The sequence below is a fragment of the Oncorhynchus clarkii genome, chromosome 17, assembly GCF_045791955.1.
Source record: "Oncorhynchus clarkii lewisi isolate Uvic-CL-2024 chromosome 17, UVic_Ocla_1.0, whole genome shotgun sequence".
NCBI lineage: Eukaryota > Metazoa > Chordata > Actinopteri > Salmoniformes > Salmonidae > Oncorhynchus > Oncorhynchus clarkii.
The window spans coordinates 16,923,629-16,950,757 of record NC_092163.1 but is presented as its reverse complement, the minus strand read 5'-3'; the positions used below and the strand labels follow the sequence as shown (position 1 = coordinate 16,950,757).

Here is a 27,129-nt window from a genome sequence, read left to right as displayed (position 1 = left end):
AGGGCCGCGGCTGTTGTGGAGCGATGGGTAACGATGCTTCGAGGGTGACTGTTGACGTGTGCAGAGGCTCCCTGGTTCGCGCCCGGGTATGGGCGAGGGGACCGTTTAAAGTAATACTGTTACAAAGGCAAGACCACAGTGTCCAAGCAACACGTAAGGTATCCCTTCATCTGTAGCGTTGGTGTGAAACATCCTCTTGGCAGACACATTCTCCTCAAAACGTCATAATCAAACTATCACGGTAGGCCTAAAATCTTCTTATTCAAACTATCATAGAAGCAAAGACCACACAACTTTATATCAGACCTCATAGTCAAACTCATATTGATTGACACTTTCAAGGCAACTCCTTGACAGCAACCTTAATGAGACATGCCAGTTCTTATATTGTGACAACGTCCCAAATTGAGCCCTTTTCCCAAAAGTGTTGTATTATTGAACATGGTCCATAGGTCTCTGGTTAAATAAAGTGCACTATGTACAGACTTCGGTGCCTCTGTGGTAAAGCCAGTAAACCAGGAAGGAATCCCCAGTTCCCAGGCTCTCAGATGCTTCTAATTACACGCTTACCAGGATGACAGCCTTGAGAAACAAGATTCTCTGGTCTGATGAAACCAAGATTGAACTCTTTGGCCTGAATGCCAAGAATCACGTCAGAAGGAAACCTGGCACCATCCCTACGGTGAAGCATGTGGTGGCAGCGTCATGCTGTGGGGATGTTTTTAAGAGGTAAGGACTGGGAGACTAGTCAGGATCAAGGAAAAGATGAACGGAGCAAAGTACAGAGAGATCCTTGATGCTCCAGAGCGCTCAAGACCTCAGACTGAGGCGAAGATTCACCTTCCAACAGGACAACGACCCTGAGCACACAGCCAAGACATCGCAGGAGTGGCTTCTGGACAAGTCTCTGAATGTCCTTGAGTGGCCCCGCCAGAACCCGGACTTGAACCCGATCTAACATCTCTGGAGAGACCTGAAAATGGCTGTGCAGCAACGCTCCCCATCCAACCTGACAGAACTTGAGAGGATCTGCAGAGAAGAATGGGAGAAACTCCCCAAATACAGGTGTGCCAAGCATGTAGCGTCATACCCAAGAAGATTCGAGGCCGTAATCGCTGTCAAAGGTGCTTCAACAAAGTACTGAGTAAAGGGTCTGAATACTTATGTAATTAATTGTATTTAAAAAATATATATACATTTAGCAAAAATGTCTAACAAATTGTTTTGGTTTGTCATTATATGGGTATTGTGTGTCGATTGATGAGGGGAATCCATTTTAGAATAAGGCCCTCAATGTAACTAAATGTAGAAAAAGTCAATGGGTCTGAATACTTACATTTATGAACACAGTTTGCGTAAAAAAATAATCGTCATGGAAACGTATTCCGGTGGGTGTACCAAGCAAGAAGACAGTAACTACTGTGTTAGAGGTCAGGGTCAATATGAATAAAACATGACCTCATAGCAAAACAACAGATTTCCAGTGATCTGCCTTCAACTCAGGCGAACAATGAAAATACTTTTAAAGACATTTTTCTCAGTTACACTCAATGAGCAGTTACTGCCCTTTTGCTTGGTAGGGCAGTGTAGAGCTCCTACACGCAATGGTTCATGACCTCAGTACCATTAGACACACCCTTCAGTCAAGATATGAGAACACAAACCATGAGGCCCTGTGACAGACGAGCGTCCTGTCCAGGGGGTGTAGCTGTACATCAATCTGCTTCACGCTACAGAACGCTTCCACACCATTAAATCAAATCAAATCAAAACTTTATTTGCCACATGCGCCGAATACAAGTGTAGACTTTACCGTGAAATGCTTACTTACAAGCCCTTAACCAACAGTGCAGTTCAAGAAGAAGAAAGTATTTACCAAGAAGGCTAAAATAAAAAGTAATAATAAAAAGTAACACAATAAGAATAACAACAACGAGGCTATTTACAGGGGGCACCGATACCGAGTCAGTGTGCATGGGTACAGGCTAGTTGAGGTAATCTGTACATGTAGGTGGGGGCGAAGTGACTATGCATAGGTAACAAACAAACAGCGAGTAGCAGCAGTGTACAAGCAGGGGGGGGGGGCCTTTTGGTCCCAGACTTTGCGCTCCGGTACTGCTTGCCGTGCGGTAGCAGAGAAAACAGTGGCCTTATGGCCTTTCCTCTGACAACGCCTATTATATAGGTCCTGGATGGCAGGAAGCTAGTCCCCAGTGATGTACCGGGCCGTTCGCACTACCCTCTGTAGCCCCTTACGGTCAGATGCCGAGCAGTTGCCATACCAGGCGGGGATGAAACCGGTCAGGATGCTCTCGATGGTGCAGCTGTAAAACCTTTTGAGGATCTGGGGACCCGTGCCAAATCTTTTCAGTCTCCTGAGGGGGAAAAGGTTTTGTCGTGCCATCTTCACAACTGTCTTGGTATGTTTGGACCATGATAGTTTGTTGGTGATGTGGACACCAAGGAACTTGAAACTCTCGAACCGCTCCACTACAGCCCCGCCGATGTTAATGGAGTCCTGTTCGGCCCAACTTTACCTGTAGTCCACGATCAGCTCCTTTGTCTTGCTCACATTGAGGGAGAGGTTGTTGTCCTGGCACCACACTGCCAGTTCTTAATTATGCTGTTAATTATGGTGTTGTAGTCGTGTTTGGCCACGTAGTCATGGGTGAACAGGGAATACAGGAGGGAACTAAGTGCACACCCCTGAGGGGCCCCCGTGTTAAGGATCAACGTAGCAGACATGTTGTTGCCTTCTCTTACCACTTGGGGGCGGCCTGTCAGGAAGTCCAGGATCCAGTTGCAGAGGGAGGTGTTTAGTCCCAGAGTCCTTAGCTTAGTGATGAGCTTCGTGGGCACCATGGTGTTGAACGCTGAGCTGTAGTCAATGAACAGCATTCTCACATAGGTGTTCCTTTTGTCCAGGTGAGAAAGAGCACTGTGGAGTCACCATCACACTGAAGCTGTGAATGGTAAGCAATACCTGTTGGTGGCCAGTTCACATCAGTGATGCGACATGTAGAGAGAGCGAGAGAGAGAGAGGAAGAGGGACACAGAGAAAGATAGAGTCAGAGAGATGTAAGAGGAGATGGCCCGGCGGTCCAAGTGAAAGCTAAGCACTGTCTGTCGATCACCTTGGGCATGTGCTGAGCCGACGAGGTGACCATGACGATGACAAAACAAGAGGGGGGACCGAGAGGGTTTCCCAGAATAACAGACCTGAGATCTCCACAATGCTCCAAGACTTAACAGAGAATTTGAAACAGAGAAAAGTAAATTCTGTTATCAGTTGCCACTTTTCTTTTTCCACCAAGATGAATGGACTGCGTATCAAGCGGAGGGAAAAAAATATTCAGACAGCAACTCTTGGTAAGACAATGGAAGTTCAGTTAGAGGAGAGAAATAAACATGATTAAGTATAGAATACGTTATTCTATTCTAAAAACTACAGTGTCCTTTTACCATTAACTTCTCATGCTATATATTTAGCTCCCCAACAGATTAATCAACTTTCCAAATGGCACCCTATTCCCTATATAGTGCACTACTTTTGACTAGGGTCCATTGGTGGTTGTGCACTATGTAGGGAAAAGGGTGCCATTTGATAATTGTTTCTTACGCTCCCATATGAATCGCTAGGGGACTGAAAACTACATTATTGGTTGCAGTGAGAAAACGGGTCTCTGCAATCATCACATAGGCTACAATGTAATATGGCGCCGGAGGGCCACGTCTTATCGGCTTTTAACCAACCATGCTATTTTGTTTGTCTTTTCGCGTTGTTCGTAACTTGTTTTGTACATAATGTTGCTGCTACTGTCTCTTATGACTAAAAAGAGCTTCTGGGCATCCGAACTGAGATTACTCACCTCAAATTGGACGAGGAGTACTCCTTCAATGAGTCGGACCCTAGGGATATACTACGGACGTCCGACCATGCCAAGATCCCCGTGATTCGCTGAAAAAAGGAAATGTAGGTTTTGCGGAAAGAAATGGGGATGCCTTGTGAGGATCAGGTGACGAGTGGCTAATCTGCCCTTGCCACCCATTCTGATAGCTGTCGTTCAATCACTGGAATATAAATGGGACAAACTGAAAGCACGTATATCCTACCAACGGGACATTAAAAACTGTAATAACTTATGTTTCACAGAGTCGTGGCTGAACTACGACATTAAGAACATACAGCTGGTGGGTTATACACTCTATCGGCAGGACAGAACAGCAGCCTCTGGTAAGACACGGGATGGGGGCCTATGCGTTTATGTAAACAACAGCTGGTGCACAATATCTAAGGTTTTGCTCTCCTGAGGTAGAGTATATCGTGAAAAGCCGTAGACCACACTATCTACCTAGAGAGTTTTCATATGTATTTTTCTAAGCTGTCTACATACGACCACAGACCAAGGCTGGCACTAAAACCTCACTCCGTGAGCTGTATTACGCCATAAACAAACAGGAAAACCCTAATCCAGAGGCGGCGCTCCTAGTGGCCGGGGACTTTAATGCAGGAAAACCTAAATCAGTTTTATCTAATTTCTATCAACATGTTAATTGTGCAACCAGAGGGGAGAAAATTCTAGACCACCTTTACTCCACACACAGAGACGCATACAAAGCTCTCCCTCACCCACCATTTGGCAAATCTGACCATAACTCTATCCTCCTGATTCCCGCTTACAAGCTAAAATTTAAGCAGGATGCACCAGTGACTCGGTCTATAAAAAAGTGGTCAGATGAAGCAGATGATAAACTACAGGACTGTTTTGCTAGCACAGACTGGAATATGTTCCAGTATTCTTCCGATGGCATTGAGGAGTACACCACATCAGTCACTGGCTTTATAAATAAGTGCAACGAGGACGTCGTCATGGATTACAGGCAGCATCCGCACTGAGCTAAAGGCTAAAGCTTCCGCTTTCAAGGAGTGGAACTCTAACCCGGAAGCTTATAAGAAATCCTGCTATGCCCTCCGACGAACCATCAAACAGGCAAAGCATCAATACAGGAATAAGATCGAATCGTACTACACCAGCTCCGACGCTCGTCGGATGTGGAGGGGTTGCAACCGATTACAGACTACAAAGGCAAGCACAGCCGAGAGCTGCCCAATGACACAAGGCTACCAAACTAGCTAAATTATTTCTATGCTCGCTTTGAGGTAAGTAACACTGAGACATGCATGAGAGCATTAGCTGTTCCGGACGACTATGTGATCACACTCTCCACAGACCTTTATACAGGTGAACATTCGCAAAGGTTGCTGGCCCAGATGGATTACCAGGACATGGACTCCGAGCATGTGCTGACCAACTGGCAAGTGTCTTCACTGACATTTTCAACCTCTCCCTCTCTGAATAGCAACATGTTTCAAGCAGACCACCATAGTCCCTGGGCCCAAGACCACTAAGGTATCCTGCATAAATTACTACCGACCCGTAGCACTCACATCTGTAGCCATGAAATGCTTTGAAAAGCTGATCATACACCATTATCACAGAACCCCTAGACCCACTCCAATTTGCATACCGACCCAACAGATCCACAGATGATGCAATCTCTATTGTACTCCACACTGCCCTTTCCCACCTGGACAAAAGGAACACCTATGTTAGAATGCTATTCATTGACTACAGCTCAGTGTTCAATACCAGAGTGCCCTCAAAGCTCATCACTAAGCTAAGGACCCTGGGACTAAACACCTCCCTCTGTAACTGGATCCTGGACTTCCTGACGGGCCGCCCCCAGGTGATAAGGGTAGGTAACAACACATCCGCCATACTGATCCTCAACACTGGGGCCCCTCAGGGGTGCGTGCTCAGTCCCCTCCTGTACTCCCTGTTCAATCATGTCTGCACGGTCAGGCACGACTCCAACACCATTATTACGTTTGCTGATGGCACAACGGGCCTGATCACCGACAACAATGAGACAGCTTATAGGGAGGAGGTCAGAGACCTGACTGTGTAGTGCAAGGACAACAACCTCTCCCTCAATGTGATCAAGACAAAGGAGATGATTGTGGACTACAGGAAAAGGAGGACCGAACACGCCCCCAATCTCATTGACAGGGCTGTAATGGAGCAGGTTGAGAGCTTCAAGTTCCTTGGCGTCCACATCACCGACAAACTAACATGGTCTAAGCATACCAAGACAGTCGTGAAGAGGGCACAGCAAAACCTATTCCCCCTCAGGAGACTGAAAATATTTGGCACGGGTCCCCAGATCCTCAAAAGGTTCTACAGCTGCCCCATTGAGAGAATCCTGACCGGTTGCATCACTGCCTGGAATGGCAACTGCTCGACCTCCAACCGCAAGGCACCACAGAGGGTAGTGCGTACGGTCCAGTACATCACCGAGGCCAAGCTTCCTGCCATCCAGGACCTCTATACCAGGCGGTGTCAGAGGAAGGCACTAAAAATTGTCAAAGACTCCAGCCACCCCAGTCATAGACGGTTCTCTCTGCTACGGCACGGCAAGCGGTACCGGAGCGCCAAGTCTAGGTCCAAGAAGCTTCTTAACAGCTTCTACCCCCAAGCCATAAGACTCCTGAACATCTAGTCAAATGGCTACCCAGACTATTTGCATTCCCCCCCCCCCATGCTGCTGCTACTCTCTGTTATTATCTATGCATAGCCACATTAATAACTCTACCTAAAATGTACATAATTACCTCAATTACCTCGACACCGGTGCCCCCGCACATTTGCACATTGACTCTGTACCTGTACCCCCTGTATGCAGCCTTGCTACACACACACACACACACACACACACACACACACACACACACACACACACACACACACACAAACACACACACACACACACACACACACACACACACACACTGGCCTCTAGCACCCAGCTAACAACCAAGCAGGAGTTTGTTACATTTCAGCCCCCCAGCCTCTTTGTTTTGTGTTGTTGCTGTAGAGCAGCATCTGTCTAAGCCTTATGATAGTACTGTACCCCATTTTACACTAAGCCTGCAGCCATTATGATGTGTGTGTGTGTGCGTGTATGTGTGTATTGTTTAAGGCCTCAGCCCCCATAACTGAACCAAGAACATGTCTCAGTGCAATAAGACGGTAATTAAGTATTGTTGCCGTCAGGGTTTTGAGAGGAGGAGGAAAAGGAGTGGGTGAAAAGTCATCTCACTCCCAGTGATAGATCTTGGCTGTCTTTAGCTGTACAGGTTGGGGCTACTGGTTGGAAATAGTGGACGGATGGATCACATACTGAACTGATTAATTGATTTTCTACTTGTTGATTAGGCCTATTGATACTGTTAAATCCCTGCTTGTTTTGGTTGCCGACCCAGCTACGCTGGATGATGTCGTTTAGATGTGATTGGATTAGGGGTTATGACTTGTTCACCTGTTGGTGTAATATGAATGTGGTTCAGGGTTAGAGGAAGAGATCAAGATGCGGGAGTGTTTCAGGGATACGGTGTTACGTTTTTAATTGTATTCATTTAGCAGATGCTCTTATCCAGAGCAATTAGGGTTAAGTGCCTGGTTCAAGGGCACATCAACATATTTTTCACCTAGTTTGGGGGTTTGAATCAGCGACCTTTCGGTTACTGACCCAATGCTTTTAACCGCTAGGCTATGAGAACAGTGTAATACCAGAGACTCTGACATCTCAACCCCTCTCCATGGGGAGTGACTTGTACCTGGCTGTGACCTGTCCCTCAGGGTGAAGTCATCAGATGTCCATGTAACATGGCAGTGTTGCTAGGTTACACACTCCGGGTGGAGCCTGATGAGAGTGATCTGATGAATGAGAGAGCCTAAAACACTGTCAGCCCAACACACACACACACACACACACACACACACACACACACACACACACACACACACACACACACACACACACACACACAGCCCACTGCTAAAAGACCAACTGGGCGAGGCGACACGCACCCAGCCATCATCCATTACCCCAGACAGAAAGGCACGTCACTCACCCCCTCCGCTTGCAGCATAGCCCAAAACAGGACTACCAAAAAACCTATAGCCTGATGCAAGATCTATATCTGCTGTCTTGCCAACTCTTATGGTCGTCAGGCAAAACAACACAAACAGATCTGGGACCAAGCTAATAAACCGATGTACTACCCTTGTACAGCTCTGAGAGGAAAGAGAAAGATCACAGGTGCATGGACTGAAAAACCATTTCAGCCAGTAAATTGGACTGTATGCAGAGTTATAAATCCTATCAGCCTTTTTGTGCTTTTAAAGAGATTCAAATGAAAGAGGGAAGAGAGTGAATGAGTTCACCTAGAGAGAGAAAGCAATCACCAGGCCAGGCTAATCTATCTCTTTTCACTTCCCATCCAGCCAGGGAATAAAGAAGATAATGATGCTGTGTCTTTGTAGAAAGGGGCGGTCTGTCTGTCTCTCCTCCTTTAATCAGGGGCTGGTAGGAATGGATAGAATACTGAAGGGGGAAGGAGATTGGTGGACTATACTGTCAGACAATGTATCCTTCTCCTGGGTCATGTTTATTAAAGCGCAATGTAGTAAAACAACCCCATGTGGTCCCTCCATGTTTTACTCCGTTTTCTTTCATTTGGTGCCTACTGATCAGTTTGGGGGTTGTTCTAACACAGTTTGACCTGACATTTCTCACACTGACAGGTCTAGAGACAGTCCTCGTCCATTAAATTAACCCATGTGCACGTTCATTAGACAGAAAGTCCTCCCACACACATTGTCTTTTCCTCTCTCTCTCTCTCGCTCTCTCTCTCTTTTTGTCTTTCCTTTTTTCTCTTGACAATTTTTCTGTCAGGGTAGCCTAGTGGTTAGAGCGTTGGGCTAGTAACCGAAAGGTTGCAAGTTCAAATCCCCGAGGCAGTTAACCCACTGTTACTAGGCCGTCATTGATAGTAAGAATTTGTCCTTAACTGACTTGCCTAGTTAAGTAAAGCTCAAATAAAAAAAATATTCCATTGTACCCCAGAACCCCAGTAAAAGTGCTGAAGGGTGGCCACTTTAACTTGTTATTTTCCTGCTTATTGTGTGAAGAGATGATTATGGCAGAAGGAGAGTGGACCCAAATCCACTTTCCTTTGACGTAGAAGAGAAAAGGTACAGGAAGAGAGAGAAGGAAGCCTTAGAGTAAACACTCATTAAATATGTAGGCTACATTCTTAGAAAAAAGGGTTCCAAGAAGGTTCTTCAGCTGTTTCCATAGGAGAACCCTTTTTGGTTCCAGGTAGAAACGTTTTGGGTTCCATGTAGAACCCTCTGTGGAAAGGGTTTTTACATGGAACCAAAATGGTTCAGCCTGAAACCAAAAAGGGTTCTCTTATGGGGACAACCGAAGAACCCTTTTAGATTCAAGATAACACATCTAAGAGTGTAGCGCAGGAGCACCCTTAGCAGGAATCATGAGGTGTTGTTTTGGAATGGAAGGGGTGGGTGAGGACTAGGTGGAGATCTTGGAAAGGGTTGGAGATTGGGAGGATTGGATGGTGGGTTTTTCATGCTGTCCGGGTGAGAGAATGGAATGGAGTCTTGTCTTTCCCATATCTTTGTTCAACCTCCCACCTGCAGTATGAGAAAGTATTAAGTAGCATTGCTGTGGTTTCCACACGTTGCTTTATACTTGGTAGACCAAAATAGTTGCATATTGTCTAAATCTCTTTTATGAAAGAACATTCTCCTTCCCTAAAGGAAAAGCATATTCTTACCTCAAAAAACAAAGTTCTTACTTTGGTCATTGTAGATGTCAGTGTGCCGCCATAGACTCTCTGACCTGTCATCAGGGAACTGTGGACTCAGGCCTTATATTAGCTAGCTCACTAACGTGGATACAGCGTTGTACACAGGAGGATAATACGACTCTAGACACAGTCATTTATCACCTCATCTATTTTTACCTCTATTCTCACTCTCCTCCCTTCTTTTAACGAGTGAACCTCTGCACACACAGACGCACACACACTTACACACCCACACACACACACCCACACACACAAACCCACACACACACACACACACTTACACACCCACACACACACACACACACACACACACACACACACACACACACACACACACACACACACACACACACACACACACACACACACACACACACACACACACACACACACACACACACACACCTTCCCTCCTGTCCTCTATGGATTATCACAGTCTCTTAGTGAGTGTGGACTTGAGGTAGCGTTATCGGACATTGGCATGGCATTAGAAAGGCTATTAGTGTCCTGTCAAAGCATTAGACATCGCTCAAGTCACAGTGGTGTAGGAAGTCTGCGAGCCTGGTCGTGACACGCATGGCTAACAGGGCTCCATTTGAGCCAGACGCTGACCTTTCCGCCGAGACGTTTGGCGACAGGAGAGATGATCTCTGGCGACGGGAGAGATGATGTCTGGGTAATTGACAGTCTGGAGACGATATCCTTCTCCTAGACCCGCCTCATTCTGCCACTCAATCATCAGCAGCTGCGTTGATAGTAACACAGTTATATTGGCGCTGATTGGATGCAAGACAAATATACTGCCTTCTGATTGGACGAAGTACTAACATATCGGTGCTTATTGATTAAAAGACTAATGTTAGCACTGATTGGCACTGATTGGAAAAAATGCTGATATATTGGCACTGATTGAATGAGATGCTAATACATTGGCACTGATTGAATGAGATGCTAATACATTGGCACTGATTGAATGAGATGCTAATACATTGGCACTGATTGAATGAGATGCTAATACATTGGCACTGATTGAATGAGATGCTAATACATTGGCACTGATTGAATGAGATGCTAATACATTGGCACTGATTGGACCAAATTATTAGACTGATATATTGGTTCTGCCAATCTCCATTTGCTGGTACCAGCTGAGACAAATGCATAGTTAAACCAAGACACCCATCAGAATGAGAACGAACGTGGAGATTCCAAAAGTGAATCAATGTGAATCTATCCCACAAATGAGCTTGAATGGAGCTTTTAGCTTTGAACTGGGCAACTTTGAAAGTTGGTGTCTTACAAAAAATAGCATACACACACACACACACATAGACACACATATACACACACACACACACACACACACACACTGAAAAAACAACAATCCCCTCATCATCTCCTATTGTATGGTGCTTGGAAAGCTCCTCTCCTTGAGGTATGAAAAGCATTGTTCTGTTCTGCAGAATTAACTCCCTATGTCGAAATCGTGCCTGACGCACGTTCTTGTACCCCATCAGTGTCAGACAGCCAGCAGCTGTCAAAACACACCCTTTTGCTACGTCGACCTAACTTGGAGTGTGAAGTTGGTGTCAGATCTGGTCTGGTGAACACAGAGCCAGGTTCTTACAAATTGCCCAGGCTGAAGACTAGCTTTCCACAGACAATACTAGCCTATATGTTCTATTCATACCACCCAGTCTGACTGAAGAAAACATATTTTCTTTACGTTGTCTTATGGTTTGGATGAGACATCTTTACGTTGTCTTATGGTTTGGATGAGACATCTTTACGTTGTCTTATGGTTTGGATGAGACATCTTTACGTTGTCTTATGGTTTGGATGAGACATCTTTACGTTGTCTTATGGTTTGGATGAGACATCTTTACGTTGTCTTATGGTTTGGATGAGACATCTTTACGTTGTCTTATGGTTTGGATGAGACATCTTTACGTTGTCTTATGGTTTGGATGAGACATCTTTACGTTGTCTTATGGTTTGGATGAGACATCTTTACGTTGTCTTATGGTTTGGATGAGACATCTTTACGTTGTCTTATGGTTTGGATGAGACATCTTTACGTTGCCTTATGGCTTGGATGAGACATCTTTACGTTGTCTTATGGTTTGGATGAGACATCTTTACGTTGTCTTATGGTTTGGATGAGACATCTTTACGTTGTCTTATGGTTTGGACGAGACATCTTTACGTTGTCTTATGGTTTGGATGAGACATCTTTACGTTGTCTTATGGTTTGGATGAGACATCTTTACGTTGTCTTATGGTTTGGATGAGACATCTTTACATTGTCTTATGGTTTGGATGAGACATCTTTACGTTGCCTTATGGCTTGGATGAGACATCTTTACATTGTCTTATGGTTTGGATGAGACATCTTTACGTTGTCTTATGGTTTGGATGAGACATCTTTACGTTGTCTTATGGCTTGGATGAGACATCTTTATGTTGTCTTATGGTTTGGATGAGACAGCTTTACGTTGTCTTATGGTTTAGATGAGACATCTTTACATTGTCTTATGGTTTGGATGAGACATCTTTACGTTGTCTTATGGTTTGGATGAGACATCTTTACGTTGCCTTATGGTTTGGATCAGACCAACGGCGGAGGGATTAGAGTCAGATATTAGTGCAAGATGGGAAACACTGACACACCACACATCATGTTCCCATTGACAGCAGGACTACCTTTCATAATTTTTTGGTGTCACCCAATCTTGTCTGTAGGACTGTCTGGGGTGACTCTCTGGACCCAGTTGCCAGTCACAGCCATGACCCTTCAACCCTGGCTGTCAGGTCCTAGCCACGTCCCCTTTGTCCCCGTCCCAGCCCGCTTGCAAGCTGCTGTCTGCACTCAAGTTGAACTAGTCTCCTAGACGACAACGAGGAGAGAGTTAGCGCCATATTTCTCTCTGGTCAATGGCGGTACAGATCAACACGTGGTGTTGTATAGCCAGCCAATGGGAGTAGTGATGTAATCTAGCATTAGAATTGCCTCAGCTGTAGATTGTGGTGTGTGTGTGTGTGGAAACCCTGAATTAGCATTCGAATGGTAGTAGAGCCACAGTGTGTATGTGTATGTTTGTGTGCGTGGGCGTGCATGTCTGATGAGAGGGACGCAGAATATGGGGTTTGAAGGGGTCCCCCCCCCCTCTTTAATCATGGACCACCCTGCCTCACACCATCCCTCTTCATCTTTCCCGAAAAGCTTTGAGTCACAGGAGCGTCCCATTTCCCAGCTGTCAGCTGACCCCTTTAACACCCCAACCTACTGAGTCAAGCCCCTAACAGTGATGCATGGGCCAAAGAAAACTATACTGAACATGCAACAGTTTCAAAGATTTTAGTGAGTTACAAGTTCATATCAGGAAATCAGTCAATTTAAATAAATACATTAGGCCCTAATCTATGGATTTCACATGACAGGGAATATTGCTATGCATCTTTTGGTCACAGATACCTTAACAAAAAGGAAAGGGCGTGGATCAGAAAACCAGTCAGTATCTGGTGTGATCAAGATTTGCTTCATGCAGCGTGACACACTTCGCGTAGAGTTGATCAGGCTGTTGATTGTGACCTGAGGAATGTTGTCCCACTCCTCTTCAATGGCTGTGAGAAGTTAGATATTGGCGGTAACTGGAACACGCTGTCGTACACGTCAATCCAGAGCATCCCAAACATGCTCAATGGGTGACATGTCTGGTGAGTATGCAGGCCATGGAATAACTGAGAGATTTTCAGCTTCCAGGAATTGTGTACAGATCCTTGCGACATGAGGCATTGTATTATCATGCTGAAACATGAGGTGATGGCGGCGGATGAATGGCACGACAATGGGCTTCAGGATCTCGTCACGGTATCGCTGTGCATTCAAATTGCACAAATGCAATTGTGTTCGTTGTCAGTAGCTTATGCCTGCCCATATCATAACCCCACTGCCACCATGGGGAATTCTGTTCACAACGTTGAAATCAGCAAACCTCTCGCCCACACAATGCCATACACGTGGTCTGCGGTTGTGAGACCGGTTGGACGTACTGCCAAATTCTCTAAAGCAACGTTGGAGGAGGCTTATGGTAGAGAAATTAACATTTAAAAAAAAGCTTTTTGTGGTTAAGAACATTTTCAGGGGTCTTTATTTCAGCTCATAAAACACGGGACCAACACTTTTCATGTTGCATTTTTGTTCAGTGTACATCTGCCACTCTCTTAGATCACTCACTCCATGTGTGTGTGTGTCTCCGTGAGTGATCTAATAGTAAATGTAGCTAAGTGAAGAGTGCTGTTGGAACACACACACACACACACACTCCTCTCCATCTCCCTCAGGGAGTCAGATCCCATGACTGGAGAAAGCGATCATTACAATCATATCGCTTACCAGGAGAGGTGGGATAGTGAGTGAGTGAGTGTGTGTGTGTGTGTGTGTGTGTGGGCGAACATGCACATGTGTGTAAATGCATGCATGGGTGTGTGTGTGAATGTGTGTGTGCACTTGTGTGTGTGTGTGTGTTTGTGAGAGAGCGAGAGAGTGCGAATCACAGCCCTGAGACACTCCTGCCCTCCCCAGTGTTGCTCTGTAGTTAGCAGAGAGAAACAAGCTCCCCCCACCAGTCTAGTAGCTTTTAATTAGACCAGCTAATTGGATCATGTCAAGGGAGCATTCTACCTTTGTGTGTGTGTGTGTGTGTGTGTGTGTGTGTGTGTGTGTGTGTGTGTGTGTGTGTGTGTGTGTGTGTGTGTGTGTGTGTGTGTGTGTGTGTGTGTGTGTGTGAACTCGTTTGTTCATGTGTGTGTGTGTGTGTGGCTCCCAGTCCCATGACCCTGCAGCATGTTCAGCTACCTGCCCCTCACCAGTTCTTCATCTATCATGATGAGTAGCTCGCTGTTGATCAATGGCATAATGAACATGTGTAGTAATGGCCCACTGCAGCTGACACTTCTAGGCTGTGTCTCAAACGACACCATATTCCCTATATAGTGCACTACTTTTGACAGGGGCGGACTGGGACCAGAAATTGTCCCTGGTATTTCTAACACACCGGCCCATTCTTTCCTTGAGGCGTCAGATGGCCAATCCGCCCCTGACTTTTGACCGCGGCCCATAGGGCTCCTGTCAAAAGTAGTGCACTACATAAAGAATAGGGTGCCATTTTGGAGACTAAGAGCCTACAAATAAATATATTCCCTGTCTGTTAATGTGTTTATAATTCTGCATGACCTGACTGTGTAGGTGTCAGGTGTTATCCTACAGCAGTGTAATTCATTGCATGCCTTGAGTGATTGAGCTGGTGAGGCCGATCGAGGGTCATATAAAACATTTAGATCTTCTATGGTTTCATGTAGCTACTGTAGACTCTGTCATTAAGTTGAACCCCATAGGATGGGGTAGAACCCTTCTCTAGAATAGCACATAGACCATATGCTTCTTCAACTTTTATAAAGCTGGATAGAAAACAATTTTGACTTTGCCGGTTGTTGGTGTTTTGTTAAACGTTCACAGCCTCATCACCTGTTAAAGGTCCTCACCCATCATGCAGAGTACAGGAAGCCCCCAACGGGAACATAGAGTCACTAACGGCCTCCCTCAGCTCCACCGCAGTCTTTTGGCAGCTCTATGGGGTACCATTAGTTCCGTAACACCGCAGTTCTGTGAATTGTGAACCCCTGCTCTCAGGGTAATGCGTGTTATTGCTCCCCCCGTCGGTCAGGTCACGCATGTTATTGCGCACGTTACTGTGCCGATCGGCCAAGTCATGCATGTTACCACAGCAACCTGTATGTGGTAAAGGAATGGGAATGAGGCGTCTCTATTTGTGGTTGATAATATCATTGTAGGTGAAATACTACTTCCATTATCCAACTTCACAGAGTAGAATTGTGTAGAATTGTGAATTTATTCCAGTGTTTTTGTGATTGGCATAGATCTGGTGACGATAAACCTGAAATTACCAACCATACCGATCACTTATCGCAGGCATTTTGCTGATGTCATTACGATAAGTAGCCTATACTAGAGAAATGTGATGAGATAGTTTGCTAATATGGGTGATTGTTTATGGGACAATTGATGGCTACAATCGTCAAACTAGTAGTAGTAGTTTAAAGGTGCACATTAATGTTATAAACTCTGTTCATCGTTATCGCATCAATTCAGCCAGTTTATCGCAATATGGATTTTGGTCCATGGTAGTTTTTCCATGGTTCAGGACGTTATGAATTTGAACCATTTGAGTAAGATATCCACCTACAGGTGTCATGCTTCATGGAGACACCTGACATGGTAGTTCACAAAAGAGAGGATTTAAGATTTTTTTTAGCCTAAATATCAACTAACCACATATTTGAGAGAACCAGGAGCACAAAACTGAGTTGTCAGTTGTCTTTTCCAATTGAACTTCATTATCCTACATCATTACCATACATGATCCTACATCATTGCCATACATGATCCTGCATCATTGCCATACATGATCCTACATCATTACCATACATGATCCTACATCATTGCCATACATGATCCTACATCATTACCATACATGATCCTACATCATTGCCATACATGATCCTACATCATTGCCATACATGATCCTACATCATTACCATACATGATCCTACATCATTGCCATACATGATCCTACATCATTACCATACATGATCCTACATCATTGCCATACATGATCCTACATCATTGCCATACATGACCCTACATCATTGCCATACATGATCCTACATCATTACCATACATGATCCTACATCATTGCCATACATGATCCTACATCATTGCCATACATGACCCTACATCATTGCCATACATGATCCTACATCATTACCATACATGATCCTACATCATTGCCATACATGATCCTACATCATTACCATACATGATCCTACATCATTGCCATACATGATCCTACATCATTACCATACATGATCCTACATCATTACCATACATGATCCTACATCATTGCCATACATGATCCTACATCATTACCATACATGATCCTACATCATTACCATACATGATCCTACGTCATTACCATAAACGGTCCTACATCATTACCATACATGATCCTACATCATTACCATACATGATCCTACATCATTACCATACATGATCCTACATCATTACTATACATTATCCTACATCATTACCATACATGATCCTACATCATTGCCATACATGATCCTACATCATTACCATACATGATCCTACATCATTACCATACATGATCCTACATCATTGCCATACATGATCCTACATCATTACCATACATGATCCTACATCATTACCATACATGATCCTACATCATTGCCATACATGATCCTACATCATTGCCATACATGATCCTACATCATTACCATACATGATCCTACATCATTACCATACATGATCCTACATCATTACCATACATGATCCTACATCATTGCCATACATGATCCTACATCATTGCCATACATGATCCTACATCATTACCATACATGATCCTACATCATTACCATACATGATCCTACATCATTACCATACATGATCCTACATCATTGCCATACATGATCCTACATCATTGCCATACATGATCCTACATCATTACCATACATGATCCTACATCATTACCATACATGATCCTACATCATTACCATACATGATCCTACATCATTACCATACATGATCCTACATCATTACCATACATGATCCTACATCATTACCATACATGATCCTACATCATTGCCATACATGATCCTACATCATTACCATACATGATCCTACATCATTACCATACATGATCCTACATCATTACCATACATGATCCTACATCATTACCATACATGATCCTACACTCCAGTTAACCGCTCTTCTTTGCGGTGGTGGTCACTGTTCCAGAAAATGCCTCATGGGTTTATCTCAGCGCGGGGCAGGGGGCCTGTTGGACAGTGACCCATATTAGTTCAGGTCAGAGGTCACTAGATGAGTGGAGCAGCTTCCTGGGGTGAGGTTAGGGATAAGGGATGTGGTAGAGTCATTATATCAGGGTTGACAATCCCTCCAACATGTCTGTAGCTGCCTGAACACTACTGTTTATTAAGGTGGCTGGAGGGCTAACAGAATCACATTTCCCACGTGTTGGATGGATTCATCTGTTTGATTAATATTAGAAAGATATTAGATCTAAATAGGCCTGGAGAAGGACCTTGTGGTCAGCTCATACAGAGGGAAAAAGGTTGCTCAAAATTAGACTTGAACCAATGATATTTCTGACTGTTCTGTGGGCTGTTAGGCTTGGTGGACTCCCTAAACTCTCCATTGCTGCTGCCTCAAGCTTCTTAATATGCAGCATTATGAAAATGAGGCTAAGGCCCCAGCCTAGTATTGTCCCCAATCTTCTCTTCTCTTCTCTTTTCTCTCTTCTTCTCTTCTCTTCCCTTCCCCTCCCTCTTCTTCTCTCGTTTCCTCGATACTTTCCTCTCCTCAGCCCTTGAAGCTAGTCTATGGAGTCGCCCAAATGGCAGGATTACTGGGTGTGTTCGCGTGTCCGTGTGCGTGTGTATGTGTCACATAAAGGCCTTTGTCTGCATAATACTCTATCATTGGTCAGGGGAAACAATCTGTTTGGTTTGTCTCACACCCCACACCCCTTTGTTATGCCCAAAACAACCCCCATGGTCAGGAGGAAGCAGTAGTAAGTCCTGGCTTAGCTTGTATTACATTTTGGGAGGAGATTGACATTTGAATATGGACAGTACAACATAATGATTTGTCCCTGTGTGTGTATGCCATGGTAACAGAGTTGAGCAGGTACTCACACTCGAACCATAAAGACGAAATCCCAAGGTAGCCCAGATGTAATTCCATACTCAAAATAATTCCAAACGTACCCGTGCAAATTGCAATAAGTGCTGAACAAAAAAGAACACACGTTTCAGCGTTTATGTCACCATCAGTGCTGTTCCCATATTCTAATGTGTCTATGTCACCATCAGTGCTGTTCCCATATTCTAATGTGCCTATGTCACCATCAGTGCTGTTCCCATATTCTAATGTGTCTATGTCACCATCAGTGCTGTTCCCATATTCTAATGTGCCTATGTCACCATCAGTGCTGTTCCCATATTCTAATGTGCCTATGTCACCATCAGTGCTGTTCCCATATTCTAATGTGTCTATGTCACCATCAGTGCTGTTCCCATATTCTAATGTGTCTATGTCACCATCAGTGCTGTTCCCATATTATAATGTGTCTATGTCACCATCAGTGCTGTTCCCATATTCTAATGTGTCTATGTCACCATCAGTGCTGTTCCCATATTCTAATGTGTCTATGTCATCATCAGTGCTGTTCCCATATTCTAATGTGTCTATGTCACCATCAGTGCTGTTCCCATATTCTAATGTGTCTATGTCACCAACAGTGCTGTTCCCATATTCTAATGTGTCTATGTCATCATCAGTGCTGTTCCCATATTCTAATGTGTCTATGTCATCATCAGTGCTGTTCCCATATTCTAATGTGTCTATGTCATCATCAGTGCTGTTCCCATATTCTAATGTGTCTATGTCATCATCAGTGCTGTTCCCATATTCTAATGTGTCTATGTCATCATCAGTGCTGTTCCCATATTCTAATGTGTCTATGTCATCAACAGTGCTGTTCCTATATTCTAATGTGTCTTTCCTATGTCTTTTGTGAAGCCCTCAGAGGGACGAGGGGCAACAGGGTCTTATTGGGGGAAAGGGATTGGGTAAACCTTGCATGAAATGTCCATTAGGCCCCCATTGTTAAGGAGGGGTTCCTCACATCATCACACTCATCCCTGCCTGCCAGTGAGCCTGTTGACTGCAGAATTTTGAACTGGAGTCTGAAGGGCTGGATGTGGAGCTGGTGTATGGGAATGTGTATGTGTGGGTCTTCGTGACAGTGTGTAGGCATGTGAGAGAAAGGGTGTGTGTTAGTTTCAGTTTGAGAGAGAGTTGTACAAGTGTGTGTCTAAGAGAGATGTGGGAGAGAGGGGGTCTGAGATCTGAATGTAGGCTAAAATGGGGTTTGGGGCTGCGTTGTATTGTTGGGGGGCTGAGAACAGGGGGTTTAGGAGGGGGGGGGGGGGGGGGGTGTTCAGTATGGGACTGTAATCCGTCAGAGGGGTAAACAAGCTCTTATTCTGGACCAGACAGTCTGGTAGATACAGACAGCGAGCAGTGGGACTGGACTAGACACAGACAGTAGTCTCTTATGACACTATTAACTGGCAAACACACGTGAGATATGGTTCTGGGTTCTGGGATTACACAAACCAGAGACATGACAAGATGTCCCCTGCAGAAACTGGAAGACATCCTGCAGGAAAAGGTTAGTTTGGTTCACTTTCCCTTTCAGGGGGGGTGTGTGTGTGTGTGTGCGTGTGCGTGTGCGCATGCGAGAGAGCACGGCATCAAGACAGATATAGTGTTGGAGTGCATGACTGTTCACACAGTCTCCAGTCTGTGAAAATTGACAGTTAATGTCGATTTCAACATATTTATTTAGCACCAACGCAGTCTTTATAGTTATCAATGATCATTTAACCAAAATGCTCCAACCATATTGCAGCATCTTTAAAGATGACTTTTGGAATCACCGTAAAAAAGGACTCTATGAGAGTCAACTGTCACCTCTCAGTTGTTGTTCTGAAGAGCAGAATGGAACACCCCTTTATGGCCTCCTGCAATTCTATTGCCGTAGAAATAGAATAGAATCAAATCCATTTGTATGAATCACGTGCGCCGAGTACAACTGGTGTACAGTGAAATGCTTGCTTCAATGTGGAGCTATATACATGGAGTACCAGTACCAGATCAATGTGGAGCTATATACAGGGAGTACCAGTACCAGATCAATGTGGAGCTATATACAGGGAGTACCAGTAATGTAAAGTGTAAAGTGAACAGGCATCAGGATAGATAATAATAAGGTATATGAGGTAGATATGTACATGAAGGCAGGGTCAAGTGACTAGGCATCAGGATAGATAATAATAAGGTATTTGAGGTAGATATGTACATGAAGGCAGGGTAAAGTGACTAGGCATCAGGATAGATAATAATAAGGTATTTGAGGTAGATATGTACATGAGGGCAGGGTAAAGTGACTAGGCATCAGGATAGATAATAATAAGGTATATGAGATAGATATGTACATGAAGGCAGGGTAAAGTGACTAGGCATCAGGATAGATAATAATAAGGTATATGAGGTAGATATGTACATGAAGGCATCAGGATAGATAATAATAAGAGTAAAACAAAGAACAGAGTGGCAGCAGCAAATGAGGAGTGTAAAAGTGTGTGCGTGTACAGCATGTGTGTTTGTGATGTGTCTGTATGGACGTGTGTGTGTGTGTGTGTGTGTGGGTATGTAGTGTTTGAATGTGTGAGGGATCTGTGTGGGAGTGACAGTGTAGTGTGAGGTGAGTGTGTATATGGTGTGTATATAAAGTCTAGTGAGTGTGTGTAGGGTCAGTGCAAGAAAGAGTCAGAGCAGACGGTTCAGGTACCATTAATTGATATTCATCAGTCTGGATATTTAGCGGTCTAGTGGCTTGGGGGTAGAAGCTGTCTCTTGGTCCGAGAGCCGATGTTCTGGTACCGTTTGCCGGACGGTAGCAGAGGGAACAGTCCATGACTTGGGAGACTGGAGTCTCTGTCAATTTTTCGAGCCTTCCTCTGACACCGCCTGGTATAGAGGTCCTGGATGGCAGGGAGCTCGGCCCCAGTGATGTACTGGGCTGTCTAATAAGTAGAAGGAGAATCCTCATTCAATTCAATGGCCTGTGATGTTATTTCTATGGCCTCTGCCTGTCTTCCGTTGTGCTGCCTGCCAAACGTGGCACATGGAGAAGGCAAACAAACTGTCTGAGGCTTTGCTCAGGGCGATGGAATTAGATTCACTGCTCATCTAGTCTGTATGTCACACACACACACTATACGCACAACAGCTGTATTCTGAGCCTATTCACAAACGACCTGACATTCAAGTCAAACACAAGCACATCGAGGAATAGAAGAGGACTCAAATCCAGGCCGTTTTACAGACACATCTGAAGTCTAAAGTGGCTCCATTCAATTCAGTTTGAGTTCCATTGGAACTACTGTCACTCATAGCGGAGAGGGTTGAGGTAATGTGTAAGAACGTTTGCTCATATAACATTTGGCATGAGAAAAAGCTATTGATACTGTTCTCTTTGATTCACTGATGCAGTCACTGTGCTGTATATGCGTCATTGGTGAGAGAGAAAGAACTAAGGAGTGAGTGTGAAGAATTCCTAGTGTGGGATGTCTGGCATTTGCTTCTGCTGAATGTGAGAGACTGTTGTGTGGGTGGAGCCAAGGACTTGTGACCCTTGGAAGTGCTTTGTGGGTAGTAGGGGAAAGGCCATGATTTAGACGACCAGGATGGAATTGGTCAGATAGATACAATTTCACTTTATTTAAAGTGCATCTAAACGTTTCAGGACACTTGACAGTATAATGAAATACACAACACTAGCTAACTTCTTTAAAGTGTGGATATTCTCAGGAGTTATTGGCTCTTTCCTCAGCTACTGAATGTGATTCATAAAAATAAAAAATGAAACAAAATGGCCGTTGGTTAGATGAGCTATTCGGGCTCATTTAAATTCTTTACAAAGTAGCTCAAACTATGAACAAAATGTTATTTTATAGCCTTTTGACTTGTTTTTTTTTTGTCAGTGTTGAATGTTCGGTACAAGGCTGTACTGTGAGATTATATACTGACTTAACTTATAATTCACTTGTGATAATAACCTTTGTGTGTCTCTATGCGATAAGGCTTGTGAGTATGTGCATTGTGCCTTTGTAAATGTGCTTTGATTGACTACATTTGTCAAGTCTCTTGTGCGCGTGCGCGTGTGTCATTGTCCTTGTCTCTGTGTTTATCTACAGAAATTCTAACCATATGCCTCTCCCTGTGTGTTCCAGTTCGACTCAGAGAGTTCAGGCTTCATCAGTACAGAGCGGTTCAGAGACCTGCTGGCGGCCCACGGCTCGGAGCTGGACCCTCACAAGCTGGAGGTTCTATTGGCCCTCGCCGACGGCAACGCAGACGGAAAGATCTGCTACCAGGACTTTGTCAACCTGGTGAGAGTCCCGAGTCACTTCATGTTACCATAGTAACTGATAATAGTGATTTGTATAAGCATAACATTGATTATACTGTACACCGATTGGTCATGTTGAGACATGAGAGGAAGTGGAGAGGAAGTGGTCTTATGATATTATGATTAAATAACACAGCTTTGTCTAAATTGGCAATTTCACGCGTTGTCTAGCACCTGTTGTGTTTCAGGTGAGAGGTTGAACTCTTGACCCTGGATGGTGAAGTCATCTGGAGAAATTATCAATTGTTTGGAAACGTGAAAAGTTGTGGCCGGTAGGGGGTGGGTTTGTGAAGGTTCCCTAACTCTCCCCTCTCAATTTCCATTTCTCCTATTCTCTCTTTTGTCTTCTCTGCTTCCTTCAAAGCTGTCCATTATCTTGTACAGTGGGCTGAGAATGGGCCTGTGGGAAATTGTGAAAGAGGATCTTTGATTGGTCGGTCCAGGTCATGTGACAGGTCAAAGGTCAAGGCGAGGAACTGGAAGTGGGACAGAGGAATGAGGAACGAGGAACATGTTGTCAAGTGATGTGCGTGTGTGTATGTATGTGTGTGTGTTGGGGGGTGTGGCTGCTATTGTTACCCACAAAGACCCCTCACCCCCCCGTGGCTTTCACATTCACTGGAACCACAACAGAAGCCAAGCAGGATGAGGGAAGGATAGATGGAGAGAGGGAGGAGGAGGAGAAGTGGGAGTGGAAGACAGAGACAGGCTTGCTGGGGTTTATTTGCAGTTCCATCTTTACTTTGCTCAGCTGCCTATTCCATAAAGCTGTCAGCGTGATTGGGAGTTATTGCCTCGCTCTCTCTTTTCTCTCTTTTCTCTCTTTCTACTTTTCCTTCTCTCTCTCGTATCTCTCTCGCTCTCTTTATCTCCCTGCCCCTTCTGTCCCTCTCCCTCCCTCTCCTCTCTCTCCCTCTCTTCCTCTCGCTCCTCTCCCTGACAGTATCTCCCAGTATAACAGTAGATTGTCCCTGGTCCCACAGTCCTTCTTGGAGAAATACCAATCTCTCTCTACCCTGCTCTCTTCTTCGCTGTCGGTGAATAGATAGAACGTCACTCCCTTTCTCTCTCTTTTGATTGAAAATAAGAGGAGAAGAATTGCCCCTGCACTGCTGGAAGAAAGAAGACTGTGTCTTTATGCGGTTGGTGACCTGGAGAGGAATGTGTGTGTGTGTGTGTGTGTGTGTGTGTGTGTGTGTGTGTGTGCACGCGCACACGCACGGGTCCATTGTCATGTACAGTGGGTGCGTGTGTGTGGTGCAGAATGTGTATGTTTGGTACCGTTTGATTCCAACTCTCTGTTGGCTTTGGGCTGGGAGTGGCCATAGTAACCTACAGTCATGAAGAATCCCACACTGTCTCTTGACTGCAATCAAGACTCACATAATTGGAGATCTGTTCAATTTGAATGGTCATTATAGATTGAAGAACGGTGCTATTGTAAACTACTTTTACGATCGGAGATATAAAAAGAAAGAGAGAAATGTGTGAATGAGAGAGAGCGAGAGAGAGAGAGAGAAAGGTGGGAATCAGAGGGAGAGGAATCAGGGAGGGATAGAGAGAGAGGGACTTGTCCACATTCCATGTTCTATAGGAAGACCATGAATATTGCTGATCTGGGTAGAAGGGCTGCGTTGTCAGGCAGCTGCCGCCAGTACTTGGGACGAGGAGAAGGGCTCAGCGGTTGCTAGGTGATGACGGAGGCATTCTGTTGCTGGGGCGAGGTGGGAGGTTATGGCAACGTGGTTTCTGTCACAGTGGGATGAAGGATGCGGGTGCCCACGACTTAGGGGAGCTATGACGACACAATGGGGTGTTGTAGGGAAGCCAGCGATAGTGTCAAGACCTGTATGGCTGGAATTGATCCTAATTGAAAATAGACAATTATTTTATGGCCATGTTTCTATGACGTTTCTGTCGCTCACATAAGAAAACTAAATTACTTATTGCAATGAAAGTCTCACTGAATGTACTGACTGTCAATGAAGCCTGACCTGCAGATGGACACTGGGTATTTGATTATGTATTTTGACAGACATCTGCACATGTGCTCATAACAGTCTCACTCTCTCCAACCCTCTCTCTCTCTCTCTATTCCTCTCTCTCCCCTCTCCCATCCCTCCCTCTCTATAAATCTCTCTCTACTTCCCCCCCCCCCCCCCCCCCCCCCCTCTCCCTGCTAGATGTCCAACAAGCGCAGCAACAGCTTCCGGCGGGCCATCCTCCAGGGAAGTCGTCAGTTGAAGGGGGCCGGGGCCCTAGGGGAGGAGGTGGGTCTGGGTCTGTCCCAGAGGCTGGTGAGGCACATCGCCTACGAGACCCTGCCCCGGGAGATCGACAGGAAGTGGTACTTTGACAGCTACACCTGCTGCCCACCACCCTGGCTCATCTTGGCTATCACCATTGCTGAGGTAACGTTCCGCTCATGGAGGGGTAAATCCTAAGTTCTACTTCAGTCAAATTTCCCTTAGTCATGCATGAATGTCAATGGGAGACTAAGTGAATATTCGACAGAAGTGTTGAGTTAGGACGTGCCCATGAGAGATTTAGGGCTTAGGTTCTTCAAGCATCTTTGATTAGGGTTTGAGGCTGTAAAGTATCGGTTTTGATAACAAAGAGAACCCTATCGTTCAACTTCTGTTTTCAAGATAGGGTGAATAGCGAGATAGCAACACTATCATTTATCTTTTGCTCTTGGTTTCAACTCTCCATCGAGATAAGCCTTTGAAATCAGTCTAGACTATTGTGAAACGCTACATTCTTCATGGAGACAACCTAAATATCTCTGTGAAAACTAAAACGTATCTCTTAGGCTAGTACCCAGGCTAGATCTTATCTTCCTCAACAATAACTTCCCCTTCCGTCCTCTAGGTGGCAGTGTTCATGTACTATGGCCTGCAGTTGGACCGCTGGGTGCTGCAGGTGTCCAGTCCCCACTTCCTAAGGGGCCCACTGCCATACCACCCCCAGCTACGGATTCAGGCCTGGAGATACCTCAGCTACGCCTTCATGCACGCAGGGTGGGTACCTATAATCAGACTATGTCCAAATATACATACTTGCATATTACTTAGTATTTGGTGATGTATTGACCGTGCATGCTATTGCTAAGTATGAATATTGGGACAGTCTGATCAAATCAAATTTATTTATAAAGCCCTTCTTACATCAGCTGATATCTCAAAGTGCTGTATAGAAACCCAGCCTAAAACCCCAAACAGCAAGCAATGCAGGTGTAGAAGCACAGGGGCTAGGATAAACTCCCTAGAAAGGCCAGAACCTAGGAAGAAACCTAGATAGGATCCAGGCTATGAGGGGTGGCCTGTCCTCTTCTGGCTGTGCCGGGTGGAGATAATAACAGAACATGGCCAAGATGTTCAAATGTTCATAGATGACCAGCTGGGTCAAATAATAATAATCACAGTGGTTGTCGAGGTTGCAACAGGTCAGCACCTCAGGAGTAAATGTCAGTTGGCTTTTCATAGCCGATTATTCAGAGTATCTCTACCGTTCCTGTTGTCTCTAGAGAGTTGAAAACAGCAGGTCTGGGACAGGTAGCACGTCTGGTGAACAGGTCAGGGTTCCATAGCCGCAGGCAGAACAGTTGAAACTGGATCAGCAGCACAGCCAGGTGGACTGGGGACAGCAAGGAGTCATCAGGCCAGGTAGTCCTGAGGCATGGTCCTAGGGCTCAGGTCCTCCGAGAGAGAAAAAGAAAGAAAGAGAGAAAGAGAGAGAGAATTAGAGAGAGCATACTTAAATTCACACAGGACACCGGATAAGACAGGAGAAGTACTCCAGATATAACAAACTGACCCTAGCCCCCCGACACATAAACTACTGCAGCATAAATACTGGAGGCTGAGACAGAAGGGGTTGGGAGACACTGTGGCCCCATCTGACGATACGAAACAGGCGGGATATAACCCCACCTACTTTGCCAAAGCACAGCCCCCACACCACTAGAGGGATATCTTCAACCACCAACTTACCATCCTGACACAAGGCCGAGTATAGCCCACAAAGATCTCTGCCACAGCACAACCGTGGGGGGGCGCCAACCCAGACAGGAAGATCACGTCAGTGACTCAACCCACTCAAGTGACGCACTCCTCCTAGGGACGGCATGGAAGAGCACCAGTAAGCCAGTGACTCAGCCTCTAGGGTTAGAGGCAGAGAATCCCAGTGGAGAGAGGGGAACCGGCCAGGCAGAGACAGCAAGGGCGGTTC

The 27,129-nt window shown here is 45.1% G+C and overlaps 1 protein-coding gene across 2 annotated transcripts in view; it reads left to right on the top strand.

The window, feature by feature from the left end:
• Positions 1 to 27,129, top strand: part of LOC139370361 (rhomboid-related protein 3-like) — a 53,185-nt gene that overhangs the window by 12,520 nt on the left and 13,536 nt on the right. Inside the window, exons 1-4 of one of the 2 annotated variants that reach the window (XM_071109798.1) lie at positions 19,883 to 20,094; positions 22,721 to 22,879; positions 25,083 to 25,310; positions 25,771 to 25,919. In XM_071109798.1, the coding sequence (XP_070965899.1) occupies positions 20,011 to 20,094; positions 22,721 to 22,879; positions 25,083 to 25,310; positions 25,771 to 25,919 (620 nt within the window). In that variant the 5' untranslated portion in view covers positions 19,883 to 20,010. Of the gene's footprint in view, positions 1 to 19,882; positions 20,095 to 22,720; positions 22,880 to 25,082; positions 25,311 to 25,770; positions 25,920 to 27,129 lie in introns of those variants that run through there. The other variant, XM_071109797.1, reaches the window with a different exon arrangement.